We start from the raw sequence: 25,428 nt of genomic DNA on the forward strand, positions 1-25,428 counted from the left end.
GGAATAACAGCCAGATCACTATCAAATAGTTATTATTAAGCTACACGTAAATCCATTTTTGATAATTAAACTCATCAACCATTGCTGTACTCTGAAAGAGCCTCCGTTTTTAGTTAAGAGAAAATGAGGTCATCTTGCATTCTGAACATTCTAATCTTTAGACAGCCCCCTTTGGTGGCCTCCCATGTTGCATTTCAGAGTGTTTTTCTTAGTGTACCATGTTTGAAGTTTTTAACCTGAACCTTATGTTCATGCCAATATAATAAAGGCTTTTAAACGTTCCACAATTTAAAGAGTGCCGGGGAAATGTTTTGAAAACTGAAGTAATCTCTAATAACTCCAAAAAGCACCTTGTTTAAACACACACCCAAGCACTGCTCATAACTTTGCTTTCAATTCTAAGTGTCTTTGATGGGTACATCCCTGTTCCAAGTCTGCATGTTTTGTTTTAGTTTTTTTTAGGGGGTAGATCAGCTTTAATATTGCAGATAGATTGTAGCTTCAATCAATGTAATTGTCTTCATCATTTCTAATCAATATAATCAATATATTTATATACACTACCAGTCAAAAGTTTTAGAACACCTACTCATTTAAGGGTTTTTCTTAATTTTTACTATTTTCTACATTGTAGAATAATAGTGAATACATCAAAACTATGAAATAACACATATGGAATCATGTAGTAACCAAAAAAGTGTTAAACAAATCAAAACATATTTTGTGTTTGAGATTCTTCAAAGTAGCCACCCTTTGCCTTGATGACAGCTTTGCACACTTTTGGCATTCTCTCAACCAGCTTCATGAGGTAGTCACCTGGAATGCATTTAAATTAACAGGCGTGCCTTCTTAAAATTGTATTTGTGGAAGTTATTTCCTTCTTAATGCGTTTGAGACAATCAGTTGTGTTGTAACAAAGTAGGGGTGGTATACAGAAGATAGCCCTATTTGGTAAAAGACCAAGTCCATATTATGGCAAGAACAGCTCAAATAAGCAAGGAGAAATGACAGTCCATCATTACTTTAAGACATGAAGGTCAGTAAATCTGGAAAATGTCAAGTTTCTTCAAGTGCAGTTGCAAAAACCATCAAGCGCTATGATGAAACTGTCTCTCATGAAGACCGCCACAAGAAAGGAAGACACAGAGTTACCTCTGCTGCCCAGGATAAGTTACCAGCCTCAGAAATTGCAGCCCAAATAAATGCTTCACAGAGTTAATTTAAAGCACTCCAAAGCTTTTTTCCATCATACTTTATAGCATTTATTTTAGTTTCATAATCCAGTTTCTTATTTATTTTTTCCTCAGTTTAGTCACATAATTTCTCAATGTACAGTAAGTTTGCCAATCAGCTGTACAGCCAGACTTATTAGCCACTCCATTTGCTTCATCTCTCTCAACCACAAATGTTTTAAATTCCTCATCAATCCATGGTGCTGTAACAGTTCTAACAGTCATTTTCTTAATAGGTGCATGTTTATCAATAACTGGGAAGAAGCAATTTCATAAAGGCATCAAGTGCAGCCACTGCACACTCCTCATTACACACATCTGACCAATAAATATTTTTTACATCTAGAACATACGAGTCATTACAAAACCTTTTGTATGATTTCTTATAAACTATTTTCGGCCTGGCCTTGGGAACTTTTCTGGATATAGCTATTATAATATGGTCACTACATTTTCTACTCATGTGGTACGGTGTGGTATGCCTGTTCTTGTACAGTATGTGTGCCAATCTTAATAGTGCAGTTAATATTGTACAGTTGTGGACCTTCTCCTTCAATTGCATGTTCCATGTGATCTTTTCATACTAAGTGTTCCTGTACCTATAGGCCTATGTGTAGCTATAACCTTGGAAATTGATTTGGGTCTGCTCTTATACCTGCGTATTAATACTCACTCTACTAAATACATTTTGGGAGGGATTGGCATCTGCCATGTGATCATACTGTATCTAATGTTTGCAGCTACAGTGCACACCACAGACATGAGACTGAAACAAAATATACATTTTCAGTAGTTTTATTGAAAAATGCCTCTTCTGTTTCAGAAATAAATAAGAAAATAAGGCTGTGGAGTTCACAATGTGCAGTTAAAACATGAGAAAAGCAATTCTATGTCCATAGTCTTGCAAACAAATTCCAACTGCATTTGGTACTGATACAAAACAACTATATCTTTTTTTTCTTTTTTTTTCTTTACTAAATATACAACACAGACATGCAATTCCACCTTCGGTAAAAAAATCAGCTGTGAGTTGGTATTATAAAAACAGACACACATTCGGTCTAAAGTAACTAATTGAAAGCCGGATTTAACATTCGTTGAGAACCTTAATGGAGCTGGAACCAGTAACCCTCTTTCTGATGAGGAGGGAGGCAAACTATATGATTTCAATAGAACAGACTGCTTGACATTGTGAAATGTACAATGAATTGTGAGGGACAGGGGTAATGTGGATGAGTACAGAAACATACATACTGTGGCAAGAAAAAGTATGTGAACCCTTTGGAATTATCCGGATTTCTGCATAAATTGGTCTGATAAATTGATCTGATCTTCATCTAAGTCCCAGCAACAGACAAACAGTCTGCTTAAACAAACAGTCTGCTAATAACAGACAAATTATTGTGTTTTTCTTGTCTATATTGAATACATAATTTAAACGCTCATAGTGTAGGTTGGAAAATGTATGTGAACCCCTAGGCTAACCACTTCCAAAAGCTAATGGGAGCCAGGAGTCAGCTAACCTGGAGTACAATCATCAAGACAAGATTGGAGATGTTGGTTAGAGCTGCCCTGCCCTAAAAAAAACACTCACAGAATTTTGGTTTGCTGTTCACAAAAAGCATTGCCTGATGTGAACCATGCCTCGTACAAAAGAGATCTCAGAAGACCCAAGATTAAGAATTGTAGACTTGCATAAAGCTGGAAAGGGTTACACAAGTATCTCTAAAAGCATTGATGTCCATCAGTCCACGGTAAGACAAATTGTCTATAAATGGAGAAAGTTCAGCACTGTTACTACTCTCCCTAGGAGTGGCTGTCCTGCAAAGATGACTGCTAGAGCACAGCGCAGAATGCTCAATGAGGTTAAGAATAATCTTAGAGAGTCAGCTAGACTTAAAGAAATCCCTGGAACATGCTAACATCTCTGTTGACGAGTATACCATACGTTAACACTAAACAAGAATGGTGTTCATGGGAGGACACTACGGAAGAAGCCACTGCTGTCCAAAAAAACCATTGCTGCACGTCTGAAGTTCTCAAAAGAGCATCTGGATGTTCCACAGCGCTACTGGTAAAATATTCTGTGGACAGATGAAACTAAAGTTGAGTTGTTTGGAAGGAACACAAACACTATGTGTGGAGAAAAAAGGCACAGCACACCAGCATCAAAACCTCATCCCAACTGTAAAGTATGGTGGAGGGAGTGTCATAGTTTGGGACAGCTTGCTATCATCAACAGAAAAATGAATTCCCAGGTTTATCAAGACATTTTTCAGGAGAATGTTCACCAATTGAACCTCAACAGAAGTTGGGTGATGCAACAGGACAATGACCCAAAACACAGAAGTAAATCAACATCAGAAGGGCAACAACAGAAGAAAATATGCCTTCTAGAGTGGCTGACCTCAACCCAATTGAGATGCTGTGGCATGACCTCAAAAGAACAGTTCACACCAGACATCCCAAGAATATTGCTGATCTGAAACAGTTTTGTAAAGAGGAATGGTCCAAAATTCCTCCTGACCATTGTGCAGGTCTGATCCGCAACTACAGAAAACTTATTGCTGCCAAAGGAGGGTCAACCAGTTATTAAATCCAAGGGTTCACATCCTTTTCCACCCTGCACCATGAATGTTTATATGGTGTGTTCAATAAAGACATGAAAACGTATAGTTGTTTGTGTGTTCCTAGTTTAAGTCGACTGTGTTTGTCTATTGTTGTGACTTAGATGAAGATCAGATCACATTTGATGACCAATTTATGCAGAAATCCAGTTAATTCCAAAGGGTTCACATACTTTTTCTTGCCAGTGTATACTTCCCCCAATGTATTTGCCGACTTTGACATGATTATTGCATTAAACATTGGACTCTAATAAACACTTAATGCAGTTATATTACAAGCAGAGACACTTAAGGGAACAGTTAGCAAGCACACAGATTTGTAATGAAATAATGTCTAGATTCTTTATATTTTTCACTTAATCTTCCTAAACTTAGCTTGTTTATGCGTAAAGATATGCACAATAAAGCTAGGGGTATCAAACCCATAGATTTTATTATCTGAGTACACTGATACTCGCTCATGTAAAAACGTAGATCAATTCAAGATAAGAATTCTTTGTTTTGTTTTTGTTTATTGTGATATCCTCTCTGCATCATCTCTTGATAGTGACCTCTTTCCTCTCTGGGTTCGTGAGTAACCAGGCGACTGCATAGCCTCAGATCCGTCTTCCGATTCTTCCTCGAGTATAGGGACTATGTAGGTTTCAGGATCGAGCTCGTAGCCGTTGGCTAGAAATATTTGTTTGGCCAATCAAACAGGACTTTAGTTGGCAGTCTGAGACTGGCTATGCACAATGTACAACCTAAACATTTGGACTATCTCCTAAATATGGACCGAAGAACTGGACCTAAGAACTGTTATTTATCTGTTAAATTCTCTGTTTCTAAGAATGTTAGTGATTCCATGCACTCTAGCACTTAATGTTATTGACAACTATCAGCCATATTGAACACATACCCCAAATAAAGAGTAATAAAGCTGGGATGGAATTTGCATCAAAACACTAAGACGACACTGCCATTAGTGTCTAGCTCTTGCCTATATCCCTTTGCTAGTCCTAAAACCCACTGAGGTATTAGAAAACACATGTTCTACAGCAAAGGAACTAATATGATGTATATATATATGTTTTTTGTTTTAATTGAAGAAAATGGCAAGAAAATCACATTTATCATAGATTAGGCAAACATACAAAGAACATCATTATTAAATGTACAAATGGCACATGCTTCAGTTTGGATGGGAGTACAAGCTGTGTAAATCACTCAGGCATCATAATAAAACAGAGGGTTATGCTGGAAGTAAGTCAGTAGGAAGCGGGGTTATAAGGCACGAGCTCAATACAGATGTCAACTGATTTTAGTGGATTGTGTGGTTCAAACATAATTTACAAGGCACAATTAGTTTATTTACAGATATCACGTCTCCATGTTAACACTGTTGTTCTTTTGTTATGAGATCCAATTTATGAGTAGTTTTTTTTTTTTTGAGTGGTTTTTTTTACATGCTCCTTCCTGCGCAGAGAAGCTCTCTCTCTCTCTCTCTCTCTCGGTTTGCTGGGGTTTTTGCTCAAGATGCAAACAGGCCAGTAGGGCTGCCATCTCTGCAGCTTGTCTGATAGAAGCTGTGAAGTGGTGTTAGTGCCAGTCCACTCCTTTCTTTCTCGTTTTTGGGTTTTTAATGTTGTTCATTCGTTATGTCCACGATGGTTATCCTTACGGGGTCATTAGCCAGTGAGCTAACATCTCAGAAACAGGACTTCAAAGTGTAAGGCGGCTTAGAAAGTTTACTAGGACCGACCTGGAAACAGTTCAAACAGGGGGTTAGATCTCTCTGTTGGAGAAAGTTATTTGCCATTTCTATTTGTTTTACATGCTATTATGAAAATGAACTCTATGACAAACATATTGAGACCTTGGAAGTAAAGGGTTTATAATGTTGTGAAAAGCCTGTCGTGGGCACTAAGATAAATCCACTGTTCCATTTGCATAAAATTTGTTGGATCAAAAGGAACTGGGTACTTATACTGAATATCAACATTGCACTTTTGTTAAAAACCCTTGAAACCCATGGTCTCCATACATTGAACCAGAGCAGAAAGTTAGCTGTTGAGTACAGTATCTCTCTGTAAGTTGTATATACATTTGTGTGCATACGTTACATTCGTACATTCACTATGTATTCAGCTATCCTGCCATGCAGATAGAGATTCAGCCAGTCGTGGACATACCTGGGTAGCCTTGTCCATTGTAAGGGATGCCAACACACTGGGAGGAGTCACAGTAGCCAGGGGGCCCGGGTGGTCCCCTCACTCCTGGGGTTCCCTGGCGACCAGGAGGGCCACGAGGCCCAGCAGAGCCCGTAGTACCTGTGGGGCCAGTCCGAGCCTCACCTGGTGGCCCTGGGATTAGATAAAGGAAGGTAGGGTATGGGAATTAAATAACGAATACTCAGACTCAGAGCGAAACCTCACTGACATTACCCTTAAATCGCAACTGGAAGTGGGTGGGGATTTGTTTCTACCACTGTAATTTAGATATTTAGACAGCTCAATTAAAAGTCTGAAAAAAAGCAAGCCAGTCAGACAGTGGAGTTACCCCCTGCCCCAGTCTGTCTAGACAGTACAAACCAAGGATGGAATTTCCCCCCACTCTCTCTCGCTCTCTTAAGTGAGCACATGTGTTGTCAATGAAGGAGCCACCAAAGCAATGCTCAATGTACAAAAATCTGATTCTCCCACTCAACAATGAGTAATCATTGCTAGCTACCTTCCTCCCTCTGCTGCTAGGTTGTGTCTCACTTCATTCACAGAAACAGACTTGGCAGTGTTCGACTGAAGGGGAAAAGTAGACATCAATGACTGGCCTGATATCTCCACTAGCCCGTGATAGGAAAGCTCCTGGGGACTCAGGGCCTTCACATGCTGAATTTCAATTAAAGGGGAATGCTATGTTAAAGGGGCCTCTATGAAGACAGAATAATATCAACATTGAATAAGACGGCTATTAGAGACTAATCCTCAGCCATTTCTAGATGGGTTTGGGATCACTGGTGAATGATTAGAGGTAGGAGTAAGATTGTTTTGATTATAGAAAATAGCAGCTATAATGCATCAGCACATGTTAAATCCTTCATTCAGAAATAGACCCAGGCCCTCAGTCATTTGATGTATATTACTGTATGTCGATCTTGCATCGTCAGACTTGTGGTATGTTGATCAAGAGGAACTTTAATTCCCTTGGAAAACGTGTGAACACATCTGTGCGGACCGATCCCATGAAGAAGAAACATACATTATCTCTAGAAAGGAGAAGTGTTTTGCTGGAAATACATTTGATCGTTCACTAAGAATTTATGAAGCACAGCAGCCCAAACGAAGGTTCTTGAGACACAGCTAGGCAAATCTTGGCCTGCCCCTCAGGTCTGTCATTTAGATCGCACTGGGAGGAGTTCTAAAGGTCACAAAGAGAGGTCCAAGTAAAGGATGTAGAACAAATGGCTGCCATGGTGAAACTAGGTTCAAACTGTAGATCAGGAACTAATGAATGGGAACATATTGTCTCCAGCTGTTGAAAATGACCGTTTAGAGTTAATATGTGTGAATATTCTTATGTTCCATGCCTCGTTGTTAAGGTACATGAGCTGAATTACAGAGTCAGGGCCTTGCATTAATGGTCCATGAATTCTAGTGAGATGGGTGGGGGGTGGGGTGGGGGGGGACCTTGGAAGAGGCATAGTTGTGCAATAGGTTATTGTACTTGAGAAGTGATGTCCGAGGTCTTACCAGGCGGACCACTGAGTCCTCTCTGTCCTCTCTGTCCTGTTCCAGGGGATCCTCTCTCGCCCTTCTCTCCTGGCGTCCCTGCAACAACACAATCAGACACAGAGAACGGGTTATTAGCAATGACAAAAGGTCCCATTGTGCGGTACAATGTATCTGTAACAGAAAATAACTGCTCTTGAAACCACAAATGAGCACGTTTGAGGATGGGGGAAATTGTAGCATAGATCAGATTTACTGTAGGAAGTGAAGCATGATGGCAGATGACCATCAGGTCTTAGCATGATGTCAGGTTCCAACTTCAACCCTATATGTTCAGCCTACTGTAGATGGGGGTTTTGCACAATCGCTTGCAATCAAAACTGCCATTTGATCTTTGAGCTCGTCATTATTTAATTATACCATCATTGTAAAAGTTTCAATGCTACTCCAGATGATTTGCTATGAGGTTACATGGGATGAAGAGCACAGACTGTGTCCTACATGTAAGTCACAACTTGAAGTTCTGCATCTCTGCAGAACTTGTAATTTGCTTTCTAGCCATCCAAAAACAGACAGGAAGTAATACAACAGGCAAACAAAAAACAACACATAACACACTCACCTCTCTCTCCTTGGTTTCCAGGTAAGCCGGAGTTTCCAGGGAAACCGTTTCGGCCAGTCTGTCCAGGTTCTCCAGGGGGACCCGTGTTGCCGGCAGGACCAGCGGGGCCGGCAGGGCCCGGGTTGTTGCTACGGTAACCAGTGGGGATCTGGTTGATCATATTATCAATTCTGCTCATCTGACCTGAGAGGAATGAATAAAGATATGACGTCAGACAATGAATCCAGTGTGTGTTTGTGTACCCAACCAATGCTGGAAGTTCTAAACGGCCACTCACTGTTCACAAGCTGTTCGCAAACTTGTCTGGCAATGGAGCGCATCAGATTTTGAGATGCAAAGTCTCCCTGGAAAACAGACACATTTTGGTGAGACAAGGTAATGCTACTCTGAAAAGTTATGAAGTGTCCAAAGATACAGTACTGTACATACCCTCTCTCCCTTTTCTCCCTTTATTCCAGCCAATCCCTGTGAAAGAGAGGAAACATGGATTCTCTCAATAACAGGAATGGCATTCATTTGAGATTTGCAACGTTTTCCAACTGAATCGAATGCAATCAGGGGTAAATGTTCCGAATACGGTCATCCAGTCAGAACCAGAGTAAAATCCAAGACACAATGTAATCAACTGTTGTAGTTTCCATTGTTTTTAACCAAACCATCCCTTCATGCTTCCACAAATGAAGTTTAGAACTTCATTTCAGGAGTGGGAGGAAATTCTGCACTATTTTGGCACATCTTGGCCATTGCCTCCTTGATGACCCATGCAAATCACCATATGACCACTTGTATTTGTACATACTGGGTTTCCTGTGTCTCCTGGTTTTCCTTGGTTGCCTGTGTTTCCTGTGTTTCCTGGAGATCCTGGGCTTCCCTGGATGATGGAAAGATAACAGCGTTATTGTTACATCCACTTCCCAACGTTACCAAGGAGTAAATACAAGAACAACAACCACTCCCGGTCTCTGTTAAATAACATGTTGTATAATACGGTCCAGCCTTATATTGTGTTGTATATTGTCTGTGCTTTGTGCCAAGAACACTAAAGTGGGTGGAAACACTGCCAACAGGGATAGGATGCTTAACGGTCCTCAGATCAGTCCTTATGGTAAAGTAGGCCCTCTTCCTATTGGAATGGTGTGGCCATTCATTAACTGGAGGCAGGCCTCCACCAGAGTATAGGGAAATAGATGCATGCTTGATCGTCAATACTTACTGAAGGACTGAGTTTGTCTGTGTTTTGACCACGTGCTGCAGGCTAACTAACAGGCTTACTATCAGGTATTAAAAGACACTCCCAGGAGGTTTTACTTCTCTTGAATGAAATCCAGTACTCACCATCGGTCCCGTTGGGCCTCTAGGTCCCGAGGGTCCTTCCTTCCCTGGTGGTCCCTGGGGAAAAAAAGATGGGCAATCACAAACAGGCAACAATAAAAGTTACACTTCATTATAAAGAAGTTGGCATTACGTTTTAGTTGCAGTCCTTAAGTTGTTGGTATAAAGTTGTTGTTGTTTCCAAGTTATGTTGTCGTTCCAAGGGATGAGTATATAAAGATTTAGTGAAATAAACCAGGACCTCTCTGATCTCCCTAGCGACCAATCTCTGTTGTGTATTTTACTGCACCCATCCTACGGAGCCAAACTACGTCATCTGACAAGGGTAGTAACATCATTAACATGCAACAGAATACTATGAGCACACAACATTTTAACTGCACACTTTAAGTTAAGTAGGTGATCACATGCTTAAGTAGGTGCTGGCTCGATTCATGGCCTTTCAATGGGGCGGGTACACTAAGCATGCTCTGTGTAGAGGTCCAGAGAGGCAGATCTTACCCTCACTCCACCTGGTCCAACAGAACCCATAGGACCAGCAGCACCAGCAGGACCCTGCAGGAACACAACACACTCAATCAAACTGTGATAACCAGTAATAACACACCCACATCGGACTTGTCCCAAATGGCCCATAATTGCATTTTCATATTGCCAGAAAGGTACTCGTTTTCTCTCTGTTTCTCTCTAGGTTCCCTGTGATTTAGTGAGAACATGATGCACTTAGCTGATGCATCTTAGTGCCAGTACCTTAGGATATGTGTTTTGGCTGTTGAAATGCATGTTGTTAACAGGAGCTTTTGACAGACAAGGCTGCTATAGCCATAATCATAACGCAATGAGAAACTCTCAACAAAATCTTTCTTTAGTATTAATAACTTTGCAGGGTAATTATTAGGGTTCAGGGGAGTCTAATATTCCCAAAGTAAAGTCGTCCTTGATGGGATGCGAATGACTATGTAAATGATGCTCATTACTGACGTTACAGAATAATCCCTCCGATCATTCAGCACTGGAGTTTTCAGTTTGTAAAGTCCCTGGCCATGGTGGATGTTGTGTGGAGGACCAGTACCAAACAATTATCACAGTATCTTGTGTTCCCCTTCTCAGATGGGCAAGGAGTCCATCTATGAGAAGAAGAAGGATATCTTCCAAGAAAACTCTTGATCTTTAGTCCCATTGTCTCCAGAAATCGCTCTTTGGGCTTTTGATGCAATGAAGGCTCCACATACACTTTGAGAACATAATCATGTGGTCATTGGCAACCTTGACGGATTTACTCATCCAATGCTGAGGTTGTTCGTCTTCTCAACACATTCTTTCCCAGCTATTTAAATCCAATTAGTGGTACCCAAGTAGAGCCACGAATAGTCTGCAAATATCTATTTTTGGCCTTGACTACAGGGTTTAGAGTAAGTGCAGTTGCAGGACAGTAGTGTAATTTGTTTTTAAACATTTTTTATTTCTTTATTTAACTGGGAAAGTCAATTAAGAACAAATTCTTATTTACAATGGCGGCCTACACCAACATGTACAGTTCATATCAATCCTCCACTCCCATTGGCAAGACCATTCTGTTTCCCATAATATCTTAACTGGTGGCCGTCCACTGAGAGTCAAACAGCAGGTTGATTAGAGAGTATACCCCACTCTGGGGACTGTATGGTCTACCTCCTACTTTGAAAGTGGTTGCAGCGTTGCCATGTGGACAGATTCCAGGCTCCAGTAGCAATGTTTCTCTCAGTGAATCGCCTCCGGTTTCCTGTTCCAAACCACAGTTAATGAAAAAGAGAGCTGTACTCACTTTCAGCCCAGTCAGGCCTGAGTCTCCGGGATCTCCCTTTGGTCCGGGGCGTCCCTGAGAAGACGAAGAGGGGAGGATTAGAACTATGAGTACAAAGGGAAGTCCAACCCTGAACAACTACAGGGATCTGGTGTTTCTCTTTGTCATGTAGTCTGTAACTGAGAGTGAATTTACAGCCCAGCTTTAGGAGAATTTCTAAAGGAAGAACGTTCTAGAATAAATAGCATCTTAACACTCGGTGACTGTGTGTGTAAATCATAAGTCAGGGAGGACGTCGTACAGTCCCCACACAATTCCAGATGAAGGATAGGTGCAGTGACGGTTGCAATTGTATTTTTATGTTCACTAAACATAGTTTAGTTTTCCTCGTAATCTAAGGGGGTGTTACTTACAGGTTCTCCTGGCAGAGACAAGCCGTTAGGGCCTTGTGGACCTGGAGGTCCGGATTGTCCTGGAAGTCCTTGTTCTCCACGGGGGCCCATTGAACCCTATGGTAGAAGCGGAATGACAAAACCAAACATAGTCCCATTACTTTTAAACTATTCACACCATATCTCCCTGTAGACCTATCCACAGCAGGGCTGAGAGAATGAGAATGAACTGTTGGTGAGAAACAAGTTCTATTTTTCATCGGACCTCTCGACACTGGCCTCCGTAAATCAAACTGGGGAGAAATACACAGTACAAATCAAGCTGAAGAATATACAGTACATTCAATAAGTGAGTTCAGATGTGAGCAATCTGTTTTGTCTGATGGGGCATGCAAATGGTGGACTGTACTGTTCAGTGGTAACTGCTTTGAGATCCCTACTGCATTATGCTGAACTCTGCTTTACTGTAAATGAGTTGGGCCTTGGACTGTAGCCGAGTTAGCTCAGTTGGATATGGCTTGATTCAACGTCTGATTGTGGCTCGGACCACACAACACCATAATATCCAATGACTCAGACTCATTAATCGCTCTGGATCCAAGTGTGTGTTAAATGGCTTGATAATGATCCAAAATCTTGACTTACAGTTGGGCCTGAGTCTCCTCTTTCTCCTCTGGGTCCTTTAGTACCTGGTCCACCCTGGGAAAGTCAAGACAGAATGAAAGACAGAGTCAGAGACAGAGAATCAGAGCCATCCCCACAACAGGAGCTGCTTCCAGACCTAAACCCCAAGCCTTCAGGAATCCCTGAAGTAGTGAGGTTGCAAAGTGAAGCATACATATTCCAGACTCCTCTTCAAGGTTTTCCCTGGGTTTTTATTTTGTCAGATGGGCATTTATCTTTTGACACATCTCTAAGCTTGATAGCCCACACCTCATCTCACGCCATTCATCTCATCCCCCTCTCTTTCGTTTTCCATGGGAAAAACACAGACACTCACATGAGGGATGTCCCCACTCTAATATCCACATGCTTAAACGTTAGAGCACGGCAACAATTATGAAGAAAAAATAATACCCCTGTAACACTATTCCTATATGTCCGCATCATCGTAGTGGAGACAGAGTGGTATCATCATCATCATTATACAAGAGAGTAGACAGAGAGCTTTGCTGCCAGGCGAGGACAGACTGACGTAGAGAGAACCCTGCCCCAAGACAAGGCGAAATGGAGGTATGGAGGGATGGTTAATGTCTTTACCGAGGGGCCGGGTGGCCCCGGAGGGCCGACACTGTCCTGTGCACACGTGCACGCGTGGGGAAGAGCTGGGCACTTGAGCTCATCTCTCTGCAATACAGAAAGGAAGGAGAGGGGGAGGGAGAGGAAGATAATGAGAATGTAAAAAATACTTTACTAAAATACAATATTAATAGTATGACCCATTGGGCATCTCGTGACATCTGTGGGCTTTTCTGATAACCCACAAAATACAGATAAGTGCAGATAGGAGTATCTGTATTGAAAATGAGTGCCACTGCTCTGAGAACCCAAACCATAAAATGGTGCCTTGAAGTTTTCCTTAAGGAAACCCATTAGAAAAGCTGATCAAGTTTTTATAAAACTGGTGTGCATACTGAAATATGACTAGTGGAATGCATGGTCTACACACAAATACTCTTTGACAACTGAAACCCAACTGTTTTGTGGAAGGAAATATGTGACATCTTACACAACACAGCCTTCTTTGCCACGATATATGAATATATCATGCAAATTACACAGAGAGGGAGAGATGGGTAATTGGCTACAGTCAAGTAAGTAAATGCACATGCATCTGGTAATAAACATATCACAGATGAGTACTATGATTCATCTGTTCACCACATGATCAAAAGGACCAGTTGTTTTGGTGGGACTGGAATTGTAAAACTGTACACAGATTAATCCAGTTAAAGAGGAATACAATGGTCTATTCAGGCCTGCCAACGCAATCATTTCATTTGAAACATTTCCCCAGCTAGGCTTCAGACAAAGTCTATACAGCACGTGCACACTTGAGAAATAGCACATAACCTCTGACACATGCATGCACGGAAGAATGTAATGGCTCTCTTAACTTATAGTACGTGCTAGAGGGCGAGTCAAAGTGCCAATGGTTTGATGGTACTGTACAGGTATGAGGCCTTTACTAGAAGGCCGTCCACGGCAAAACTGCTCTTACCGTGGCCGGGAGGTCACAACATTTGTCTCTGCTGGTCCAGCTCAAGCTGCACACAATATCAAACATCTGGAGCTGGAACTGCACAACAGAACAGAGAGAGGAGAAAAAGAGAGATTAGAACACAGATGGGCGTTACACATGGCTTCCATTGAGCTCCAGCGCTGAGGACTCAACACGGCACGGCTCCAGACACAGACCAGCACCCACAGAGAGCTGGAGCACAGGTGAGATGAGAGAGAGCAGCGTCTTTCATTCCTCCAGCAATGGCTGAGTTGTAGCTCTTACTTGAGCATCAGCAGATGAGGAGCTAGGTGTAAAACCTGGGCACTTTGCACTTCACACTTAACACCAATAGCTTGTGTGTGAGTGACGGATGCATTTCCTTAGGGGTTTTCCAGTTTGAATAAGTGTTGTACATTTTCCACTCACCGTTGCCGACTCCCTTTTTGATCCTCCTGACTTGGCCATCTTTCCCAGCACCTCATAGCCGTCTGTGGAGATGTTGTTGGCCTCCTTGATGGGTTTCTCTGCCACCTCCTGGCAGTCCACGTTCAGTTTGACCCTCTCGGGAGAAACACTGATGTGAAGCTGTAGCAGGAGGAGGAAGAGGAGAGGATTATTAGTCAAGACCACTCTAATCTCAATATGAACTACGACAGCAACGGGTGGCAAGTAGTCTAGCGGTTAGAGCGTTGGGCCAGTAACCAAAAAAACGCTCGTTTGAATCCCCGAGCCGACAAGGTGAAAAATCAGTCGATGTGCCCTTGAGCAAGGCACTTAACCCTAATTGTTCCAGGGTCACCTTGATAATGGCAGACCCTGGCCGTGACCCTATACTCTCAGAGGGAGTCTCATTTCCAAAGTGAAGCAGGCCAAATATAAGCACCCACCATGTTATTATTATTATCTCATTACAATGTTTGGACATCCAGGCTTGCGTAAGATACTGAGAATGTCCAGAGTTTTTCACATGCCATTTCCCTATTAAAAAAGAGCCTCTCTCTACAATGGAAAGACCTAATAAGGAACACGATTCGATAGTCTCATAACATAAACTACTTTTCTGTTGTTGTTTTGATTTGATTTGAAACTAAGAACCCAGTTGAACCCATGTGGAGTCGAAACTGATGTTTTTTAAGATGCTGATACTGTATTTCACTAAATCACCACTATTAACATGATTTGTTATTCAGTCCTCCTTATAATTAAGTTATTATATATATATTTTATTTCACCTTTATTTAACCAGGTAGGCCAGTTGAGAACAAGTTCTCATTTACAACTGAGACCTGGCCAAGGTAAAGAAAAGCAGTGCGACAAAAAACAACAACACAGAGTTACACGTGGGATAAACAAAAGTACAGTCTATAACAAAATAGAAACATCTATATACAGTGTGTGCAAATGGAGTAAGGAGGTGAGGCAATGGCTTAGATTCACGTAAGAACATTCTGGTTGTAGGTCCCTTGGAAGAAAGTTGATGTCAGAACATAAAGAAATCTAAAAGATTAAACAAGCTATGGCTATATATGAAACAACACACACTGTCAGAATATGGGCTTTGAAATGATGTTGTTTGCGGTAACCCATCAAAAGCGCTATACTTTACACACTTTCCTCTGCAATTGCATTTTCTTTTAACAGTCTGACAAGCTTTCACCCTGACAGAGAGAGCAGGCTAACATTACTGTCCTATAGAGCAATAACAACTGCACTTGGCAACCACTCACAAAATTACAGTGGACTTTCTTGGCAAGAGAACAGACTATCTGGCCAACCACAGGAGAGGGGTCTGATACCTCAGGATCCTGGCATGGACATAGATACTATGATGCACTTGTGGGCTTACCAAAAATAACGCTCAATGATGTACTGCAAGTGCAAAGAATGCAAACTTATACATTACTGGAAAATATTACTGGAAAATTAGGATTCACCATAAAATGGTCAGTGTTTTCTCTCACCATTTGAAAGCAAAATAGAATTCCATCAACTGAAATAGGCTGATGTTGGTGAACAGGAAGCTTATTCAATTGGAACCCAATCATTGAATCGCACAATGGCCCATTCTCTAACAAAAGCCTGAGAAAACTATCACACTGACACAGATGATTAACATCTTCTGAATGGATCAAAAACCACAGGAGTCAAGTCAGACCAGACTTCGACTTCCAACGTGATCAGCCAAGTCACAATTACACTCAATTAATCCTCCCTTCCTCTGCCCGTAGCTCTTCTGGACATTGACACATCTTGGACACATCTCTTTCACAGCACTCCATTCTCCCATTGGTATACTGTAGACACCGTAATGTAGGCTGTATCAGAGCTAGGTGTCCAGTCCACAGACAGGGTACAGAAACAGTTCATATAGTCATATATTGGCTTCTGTTGCCTTCTTTCCCCCTGATTCCCCTGACATACGTTCATGATTTCTATCAGACTCCATTGTCTTAGTATTGGCTGTGTCTTCACGGCTCCTCCTTTTTCTCCAACCTGAGCCCTGATCGCCATGAAATCACAGTTCACACTACCTAAGACAGGATTCCTTAATTAGATTGACATATCTGAAATGTTTTGATGCAAAGCTAAATTGCATTCACAGGTCTCAACTTCTTACAGGAAGAGACTAAATCCTAGTTTGGGTATACTACTGCCACCATATCATTCCAGACATCTATGCTTCCATGTCCAGTCCTGGAGGACAATGGCATATACCCATCCAGGCTTCCGAAGGAGCTTGCTTAGCATTGGTTGTAAAGTCACCATTTCATTTCCGAGTGGCTTCCTCTGGGGCTGGAATGGTAGTATGCTTCATTAAATCTGCTTGACTACCTCACGGAATGGAAGGCTTTTAAAAGAAGTCATCATAGAAAACACTGTAGTAACGAGAGTACAAAGAGGGCAGTCAGGGCTATGGCAAAGTATCAGTTAGAGATTGACCAAAGACCAATGTTTTAAACAACTTGGGTTCTTTGGAGCATTCTCTTCTCCCACTCATTCTCAATGAGTGCATGCAAATACTGGCAAAACCTAACCACCCAATCCCTGAATGGAAAGTTTGAGAGAGTTTGGGTCCTCTCAGAGAATAATAGCTGCATTTGTGAAGCTTTAAGTATGGGCAAACTAGCAGAGTGGGTGGACTGAATACATCTAGCTATGACAAAAACCACTAAAAACTTTAATATTTCCACTTGATCGCAACAAAATGCAAAACCCCCAATGGCACCAATGATACATACAATATATGAGTTGATGAAAAAACGTTTACCCTGCTATTAAACTATATGAAGTAGCTACACCCTACACATTTTACTACACTTGGCAAACATCAGGACTATAGTTCAAATGAGAGCATGGGTCAGACTAGAAATAAAGATGAGGGTTGGTTTGGATTATTGTCTCATATTTTCCCATGGACATGTCTAATCTTAGAATTAACAATTCATTTTGTGAGTGAAATAGTCGAGAGGGGAAAACCTCAACTGCATTATGAGTCTCATAACAATCTATTCTGAGTTCATATCAAAAGATATGAAGTGCTCTGAGGTAGGGAACACTATCCATGCTACTACGGGCTACATTTGAGCATTTGTGGAACAGCTGTATTTAAGTCCAGCTGTCCTTTCTGACTTCACTAGTCAGATAGGTTCCAGCGCCACACGCTGAGGTCACTCCAAACCACCCATGGATGAACCATTGGGAAACCACAATACACACAAAAACTCCAGTCAGTAACTACAGTATACACATGCACCAGTCCAGCAATTAATCTGGTAGGTAGACCGCTATAGATTCCTATTCCCTCAGCGCAGTAACCGCAGCACCACATACTAGCCACTCAGAACACTCAGACTGCAGGCACCACCACAGCAATAGACAAGAAACACAGACATGTAGGCTGGTACCCAACTAGAGCTCTGATGATGTCATTGTGCTGATGTCACTGACATCATCGGATATAGCCCTGACCCAACATTTTCCAGGGTCCCATTCATAACACTGTCCTGTAATTAGCTTTGCTGCTTAGTGGTCTGACTGAAACTACATTCATTTGAGGTTCTATGGGCAAGCCATTCTCCCTCATAACTTTTAAGTGTTCAGAGTGGACTCATTGACCTTAGGAAGTACATTTGATGTCAGATCAGAGTAGACTACACTAGAGGGTCCTCGTGATTTTGGAGGACCCTCAGAAACATGGATACACTTGAAATATTCTTCAAGTCCATTGGAAACAATAACATCTACATCTTACATCTTGAACCGTTCATAAAATAATATGAAAATATACTGACGTTCATTGTTTAAATCCTTCTCATCTGTTGATAACTGAGCATAACAGAGGATGTTTTACATTGTGCCCTGCTTTGAGTTGGGCCTAGCGTTTGATGTCCCATGTGAGCTCCTCTACTCCTGCTGTGACTTTGCGGTACCCGAAATGTGGCAGAAACACTATATTTAAACACGAATTTAAAACTTGGCATGTGACAAAATCATTCTATAGAAACAAGGGCTTTTAAAATCAATTACGGCATTGTCTGTAGTGTTACTTCAACAGGGTTGAAAAGCCTTGAGTGGCTAATGACTGTAGGTATGTACTCAATGACCCCCACTCAGACTTGACATTGTAGTCCCACCATAGGAAAGTAACAGGGCGGCAATGGGAATCCAGACTCAGAGGCAGGAAGATGTGAAGTATAGGAGATGCAATATATGTCCAAATATCTCCATTCATGTTTACAGATGTTTGTAAGTCTCTTTGGGCTTGTTGAATGTTTTGGTCGATGACATCAGTTTATTCCACAGGCTGCAAACATGGTGTGTGATAATACTGAGAGGATTTTCTCTGACTTTTAGAAACCATTTGTTGAAGCAGGAAATGAATGTTATTATTATTCGATTCAAGCAGCAAATAGTCTTGAAAATAATTCATAGGGCACACGCAGCTAGCTTTCTGTTTTGCGTGGTAAAAGTACGACCTGGTGATTTTCCCAATGTACTGTATCATGTTTTATTTATTGTAAACGAGGTAAACCACAACAAACACTGATCCAATAACAGCCCACTTCCTCAGAATGTTCAGGAATTCCCACCTGACCGCCGCCAGGACAATGGCCAATCAGCACACTGTAAGCCTCCATCGCTAGGCTAACTGGTTGCACATTGTGCAAGGTGACCATGGGTCACCAAAGTCTCCTCCAACCTTTGGAAAGATATTTATAGTCCTTCCAAACCATTCATCAAAATAACTGCCTAAAGTCTCAGAAAACAAAGCTAAACGCCAGATTGTAAAAAAGGCCTGAACTCCACTTTGGCACCGAATCCATATCGCATTCAATGTCGTGAGAGGTAGGTAACCAGATCCTAGCTAGACCTTAGTCTTGGCATTGATTATCACCTCAGTAGTTGAACTCAATGAGGCAAAACAATAATCCACAGAAACATCAACTATGAACAGACATAACCGCTCATAAAGACTGGAAACAGACAAATACATCTATCATAGGTGGTGACCATATCAACTGTACACATCCCAGACAGGGATAATCTCCCCTGAACATTAATCTAAAAAAATTTACCACAGAAATCCATTATTCATGTGAAAAGGCTTCTTTGGACCCTGGTGTTTTGGAAGTAATTATCCCAAATTATTGTAGATTATTGCTGATCTGTATGTGCTCAGGAAATTCAACCAGAAAAATAAGACAAGATATTTGATTCCTTTGCCAAGCCATAATGTTGTTTACCTTGTGGAAGCTTCCGTGGAAAACTCTCTTCACTTGATCCTCATTAAACGTGGCTCTCTGGATCTCCCCTCTGGTGTCCTTGTTGTAGAACGTGATTGTTTTGCTGGAAGCTGAAAAGAGGGAACGATGGTTTCAGATGGCCCCCATACATTACAGGGAGACGTCACGCAACACACATGGAAACAGACACAGAGAGTGAGCTACAGGGGAGATAGCCCTCACAAGTAAACACTTATGAACAACTAAACACTTACGTAACTAGCGAATACTTAGGTACAATGCTTGATCACAAACTTAGGCACACAAGGGAACACTTATGGACTTGGAAATACGCACAGAGCGTAAAAGTCAGTGTCAAATCAAAACACTTTCCTATGATAGAGAACTTGATACAGCCAAGTCTGGCGGTTGATGCTTTTGCATTCAGAGGTCTAAATCTCCTTTATCCTTCATTTACCAACAGAGGATCAATGGACCGTAGTGGCCTACAGGTCATTATACTGGTCTACGTTTCTAAACACTGTTATCTGATGCAGTAAGGAGGGGAATCAGACCATAGCTGTTGGGCAGCCACAGCTTTACCCCATAAGAGAAACAAAGCATGGTGGGGGCTTACGGTTGACGGTGATCCCAACCTCAGGGTTGTTGTTGCTGTCAGCAATCTGCCAGATATCAAATGCCTGGTTGGGGGTGTCGGGGAGGAGACGGAAGAGCAGGATTATGGTGTAGGATGGAGGAAGACCCTCTGGGTGGATCTCCCTGGCAGGAACAAAAATACAGGATACAGGTGTCATGGCAGACCTCTTTCATGGAGCTAAAGGATTCTACTTTTGTAAGATGGTCAACTTCATAGACACCAGCCGTGAGAATATCTGATCACTAGTTTACCCAGTGGGCACAGATGTCAATGCAAAAGTCTATTCCACTGTGATTCAACGTAATTTCATTGAAATGACATGGAAACGTTGACTCAACCAGTGTGTGCCCAGTGGGTATAGATCATCAGATAATCATAAATATTTGAGCAACATGAGAGAGTTCACAAAAACCTGTTTGGATTAAGATGGCAAATCGTAACCTATAGAGCCTTTGCCCAGGATGAAAAACTCGATTCTTTGTAACTCCTGGAAGACCAAAGACACAGAGCAACAATGTTGGCACCTTAAAAACCACACCATAAACTAAAAAGACACACAATATCCACCCTGTCACGTTGGCCACACAACCTGAAAATGGTTGCCAGTTTTAGCCCAGCCTTGAAAAATTACTGACATATTGAAATATTTTTCTGTCCCTACTTTACGGCTGGAAGTGTTTTCACATGTGCACATTGAGTCAATGGCTAACCCACGCACAAATACAAACCATTATGGACAAATTAACAAAGTATGCTCGTGCCTTAGAGGTTAGAACAGAATTCTTTAGCAGCTCAGCAATTGCTTGAAGACATTTTAATGGGCTCAATAAAGACCTGGGCTTTTGACCTGTGGCTGCTTTGGTTGCTCCCTCTATGACATATGTGGAAGAGGGCCCTACCCCGGGAGCTTTACACTCCGAACAAAATTATTTTCTCTTACTAACACTTCATATTCTACAAGCTGCAACAACAAACAGAACTGGAAAGGGGCTCTGTAGATGCTGGATGGGCGCTGGGGGGACCGCAGGCTGCCGAGCCTTTGAAGGTCATTAAAAATAATTACACAGGCCAGCATTACAGTACGCAGGAGAGGAGCAGGCCGCGCACGAAGGAAACAGGCTGCAAGCACGGACACACGCTTACTTTGTGGGCGCAGAGAGGAATGCGTCCTTGTGAAGCCTGTAGGTTATAAAACTGTTGAAGGAGCCAGATTCCATGGACACGCCATTCATGGCAGCAAAGGTCCTGTCTGTGATGTTGAAGCCCTCAAGCATTCTGAAGCCTGGAGAATACACATCAGGTCAAATACACAATCATGAGAAAATACAAGTCAATACAAAGGAAGATTCTGTACAGTACTGACTGGCCCGTAGGTGCTATCAGTATCTGTCAGTTTATTCGGAATATATACTTACCAGGGGACGTAAACCCGTTGATGTAGATCAAAGGACAAGCTGAAGAGGGAGAAATGAAACAACATGACAGGCTGTTAAAGGCGAGAGGACAACAGACAGCAAACGTCAATCTGGTTTAACTTGTGTCTTAAGGCACTGCGTCATGCCGATGCTACTCTTACTGGATGTGGCCGTTTCACAGATGAATGTGATGAGGTTGTCCTGGATCTTGGCGAACGCGTCAAAGTCATCCACAACAAAGACGTGTCTTTCGCTTGGCTTGCTGCCGATGTTCCTCAACTCTGTCATGTCCACATCGGCCACACCGACCACAAACACGCTGTAACCTGGAGTGAGATGAGTACAAAGACAACCTTTAGAATCCATACGCCATGGCCTAATCAAGCCTTAGTGGCTGTTCACATCTATTTCACAGTAGCTGATTAGATCTGCCAGTACAGCACTCCAATTTGAAAAAAACGACCCCCCCCCAAAAAGAGGTAAACAATGCTATACCTCAAAACAAGTTACGTAGCTAGCTACGCTAAAATGACGATTAAAGTCTGAAAATATCCTGTTTCTGACTTCTATAAGGACAAATCCCAACTTTGAACACTTACCAGAGTGTATCAGGTTGGAGGCACTCTTCTGGACCTCGTCTTGGGAGCGACCATCGGTGACGACCACCAGAACCTTAGGCACGTGCTTCCTCATGCCGTTGTCTGAGGTGAACACCTTCTCGCCAACGTGCTTCAGAGCGACACCTGTACACAGAGGGGTCGGACATCAGTCTCAACCTTTAACTCTGGACTCATTCAACTCCACCAGCACGATGAAGACACTATGATGACATTGTCGCTGAGTGAATGTCTCTCGACTTTTCTATTAACTCAACATTATGCATTGAGGGTTAAGGATGTCAGTCAGTCATATTGAGACTGGCAGCCAGTCAGAGTGGTCAGTGGGCGTACCTGTTTTGGTGTTTCCTCCCATGTAGCGGACGAGCTGCAGCGCAGCCAAGGTCCTTCCCTTGTCTTGGTAAGTGTTCAGTTTGAACTCTGTCTTGGCACTGTCACTGTATTGCACAAAAGACACCTGTTTCCAGAAGAAGAGAGGGGGGGAAAGAGAGAGAGAGAGAGAGAGAGAGAGAGAGAGAGAGAGAGAGAGAGAGAGAGAGAGAGAGAGAGAGAGAGAGAGAGAGAGAGAGAGTGAGAGTGAGAGTGAGAGAGAGAGAACATAAAGCATTTACATGAATCCACTCTAAAAAAAGGAAAGGAGAACAGAATATGCTGTAAACAACCAGAGACTCATCACTTTCGTTTTGAAGCGTTATATCTCAGAGGATAGTCTGCATGGCGATGTACCTGCATGCCGCCAGGGTGGATGATGTCGAAGGCGCCGATCATGCTGAAGACAAACTGGATCACTTTACTGAAGCTCTCGTCTCCGATACTCCAGGAGCCATCAATCAGGAACACCAGGTCAGCCTTGGCTCCTCTGCACACTGTGGAGCACATAGAGCAAAGTCAACGGACATCTCAGGTAGGAGACGTTTAAAGAGTTTCTCCTCTGTGTTAGCTTCACGTCACTCCACAGCCTGCTGACTTGAAGCCTCTCCTTACCGTCCAAAGCAGGGGGGATGGTGGCAGGTGGAGGAGGGGTGGGGGGCTCAGTTGGGGCCTCTGTGGGCTTGATCACTGTAACAAAGACCAGAACATAAGCTTTACTAGCATGCCATGTTATCCCCCTGCAAAGACACTGATGTGTTTTCTTACACCCTGAGTGTGGTGGGGGGTATACATGCGTATGAACACAATGGAAGTGACATGTTACAGGACTGATGGTTAGTGGGGTTTCTTACGCGTCCTCTCCTTGACGCTGACTCCGGGCCCCTCCAGGTTCGGGGTCTGTGTGTACACTGTGGCGTTGTAGAGGGCGTCAGGAGTCAGGCCGTCCCAGCAGTAGTGGCTCTCAGACCCAGTAATGGTGGTCTCCTGAGCTCCCTTGTTAGAGGCTGCAGGTAAAGAGGAAAGAGTTACCCACATCGGTAGTGGATCAGGTGATTTATCCCCATACACTCTAAACGTATCCCCTCAGAGGGGTTACAGTCAGTGGTACTGTAGCGCTTGGACTGAGGCAGCAGTAGGCTTACACAGTGATTTCTGTTATTCAACAGATACCCTTTCAAATAAACAAGAATTTACTTAATGTGGCAAAGTGCACTGCTTCCATCAGTAATGGCTGCCATACTGTAAACAGACTTAAATATTCCAACATTTCTTCACATCTTTTTTCCTCTTACATAACTCTAGCGTCGGAGAGTTAATAAGAAACAGATGGATCAGTGGGAATAAGTCATTTTATCAACTACACCTTTGTGATAGGTTGGTAACTTTGGCTACATATCTGATCGACACTAGACATTCTGAAATAAATATAGAACGAGAGCCAATGTATAGAAACAATCCGTCTGGTGGGAGGAGCTACAGGAGGATGGGCTTGTTGTAATGGCTGGAGCGGAATGATGGAACGGTATCAAACACATAAACATATGGAAACCACATGTTTGACTCTGTTCCATTTATTCCATACCAGCCATTATAATAAACCTGTCCTCCTATAGCGCCTCCCACCAGCCTCGTCTGGCTCCCAGCCAGGAATAGTACTTACAGTCGAAGGGATTCAGTTTGAGTCTATAGGAAGTGGCAGCCCTATGCGGGGTCCATCGCATGCAGAAGGTGTCATAACCAACATTGTAGGTGGTCAGGTCAGTGATGTTCAGGTACACTGTGAAAGACAGGAACAGTCAATCAATCAACTAACCAATCAATCAACCATTTGATCAACCAAAACAATCAAACAACCAATCACTTACGTGTGGTTCCTTGTCCAATGAGAGGTCCGCTAAGGCCAGCGTCATACTGGGCTAACACCTTGAGGTCATAGGTGGTTCCTGGCTGCAGGTTGGGCAGCTGGTAGGTGGTCACATCTCCAACGAAAGTCTCCATGGTCTGATCAGTACCTTCAAGCACAGACAGGGACACTCCAGGTCAATAACAGCAGGCAAGCAATCACATCTTCAATATATCTGTGACTTTCTTCTTTAGCAGGATAGGTATATTAAGCAAGTCAAGTGATTTGTCGTCAGACAATGTTCTTTCACGGCTGAATAGAATAGAACAGTAGCTATCTGACCTGCAGGTGAGTAGACCAGTTTGTAGCCCACCACTCTGGAGGGGGCGGGGTCCCAGGACACTCTGAAGCGAGTGTACCACTCATCTGACACTCTCAGGTTCTGAGGCCCCAGCATGCCAACTGTGGGGAAGGAAACACAGACATTCAAAACATATTAACAACATATTTAAATGCTTTGAACATAAATATCATAGCCATGCGATCCTACGCTATGTATTTGCTTTGATGTGGTATAATTTGTTAGGGGAAATGAGACTGAGTATTGGGCAGCTCCCGTATGAGTTCTCCCATTGGAGGACAGCCAGTTCACGTCTCTGGCATAAACAGGCAGACTGAGCTGAAGCCAAGTCATGCAGTTTCTATTGTTTCTTAGATCTAGGATAATTATCAGTGGCTGAGTTTATAAAACCCCTCTACTGGTAATTCTTTCTCTCCATTAACTGTGTGTGTGTGTGTGTGTGTGTGTGTGTGTGTGTGTGTGTGTGTGTGTGTGTGTGTGTGTGTGTGTGTGTGTGTGTGTGTGTGTGTGTGTGTGTGTGTGT

General features: G+C 42.5%; 1 protein-coding gene across 2 annotated transcripts in view; it reads right to left on the bottom strand.

The window, feature by feature from the left end:
* Positions 1 to 2,011: 2,011 nt before the first annotated feature.
* The window catches only part of LOC109903929 (collagen alpha-1(XII) chain), a 73,782-nt gene continuing 50,365 nt past the window's right edge, over positions 2,012 to 25,428 (bottom strand). For both annotated transcript variants that reach the window (XM_031788289.1, XM_031788288.1), the window contains 28 exons: positions 24,887 to 25,006; positions 24,567 to 24,713; positions 24,362 to 24,478; positions 23,553 to 23,705; positions 23,314 to 23,388; positions 23,056 to 23,195; positions 22,663 to 22,786; positions 22,312 to 22,455; positions 21,874 to 22,038; positions 21,713 to 21,751; positions 21,441 to 21,579; positions 20,277 to 20,419; positions 19,661 to 19,770; positions 14,343 to 14,501; positions 13,914 to 13,991; positions 12,953 to 13,039; positions 12,338 to 12,391; positions 11,714 to 11,809; positions 11,322 to 11,375; positions 10,019 to 10,072; positions 9,521 to 9,574; positions 8,985 to 9,056; positions 8,615 to 8,650; positions 8,463 to 8,529; positions 8,186 to 8,368; positions 7,585 to 7,662; positions 6,031 to 6,201; positions 2,012 to 5,600 (listed from right to left, as the gene is read on the bottom strand). In XM_031788289.1, coding sequence (XP_031644149.1) covers positions 5,590 to 5,600; positions 6,031 to 6,201; positions 7,585 to 7,662; positions 8,186 to 8,368; positions 8,463 to 8,529; positions 8,615 to 8,650; positions 8,985 to 9,056; positions 9,521 to 9,574; positions 10,019 to 10,072; positions 11,322 to 11,375; positions 11,714 to 11,809; positions 12,338 to 12,391; positions 12,953 to 13,039; positions 13,914 to 13,991; positions 14,343 to 14,501; positions 19,661 to 19,770; positions 20,277 to 20,419; positions 21,441 to 21,579; positions 21,713 to 21,751; positions 21,874 to 22,038; positions 22,312 to 22,455; positions 22,663 to 22,786; positions 23,056 to 23,195; positions 23,314 to 23,388; positions 23,553 to 23,705; positions 24,362 to 24,478; positions 24,567 to 24,713; positions 24,887 to 25,006 — 2,870 coding nt within the window. In that variant the 3' untranslated portion in view covers positions 2,012 to 5,589. The remainder of the gene's footprint in view (positions 5,601 to 6,030; positions 6,202 to 7,584; positions 7,663 to 8,185; positions 8,369 to 8,462; positions 8,530 to 8,614; positions 8,651 to 8,984; positions 9,057 to 9,520; positions 9,575 to 10,018; positions 10,073 to 11,321; positions 11,376 to 11,713; positions 11,810 to 12,337; positions 12,392 to 12,952; positions 13,040 to 13,913; positions 13,992 to 14,342; positions 14,502 to 19,660; positions 19,771 to 20,276; positions 20,420 to 21,440; positions 21,580 to 21,712; positions 21,752 to 21,873; positions 22,039 to 22,311; positions 22,456 to 22,662; positions 22,787 to 23,055; positions 23,196 to 23,313; positions 23,389 to 23,552; positions 23,706 to 24,361; positions 24,479 to 24,566; positions 24,714 to 24,886; positions 25,007 to 25,428) is intronic.

This window comes from Oncorhynchus kisutch, linkage group LG14 (genome assembly GCF_002021735.2).
Source record: "Oncorhynchus kisutch isolate 150728-3 linkage group LG14, Okis_V2, whole genome shotgun sequence".
NCBI classification, from domain to species: domain Eukaryota; kingdom Metazoa; phylum Chordata; class Actinopteri; order Salmoniformes; family Salmonidae; genus Oncorhynchus; species Oncorhynchus kisutch.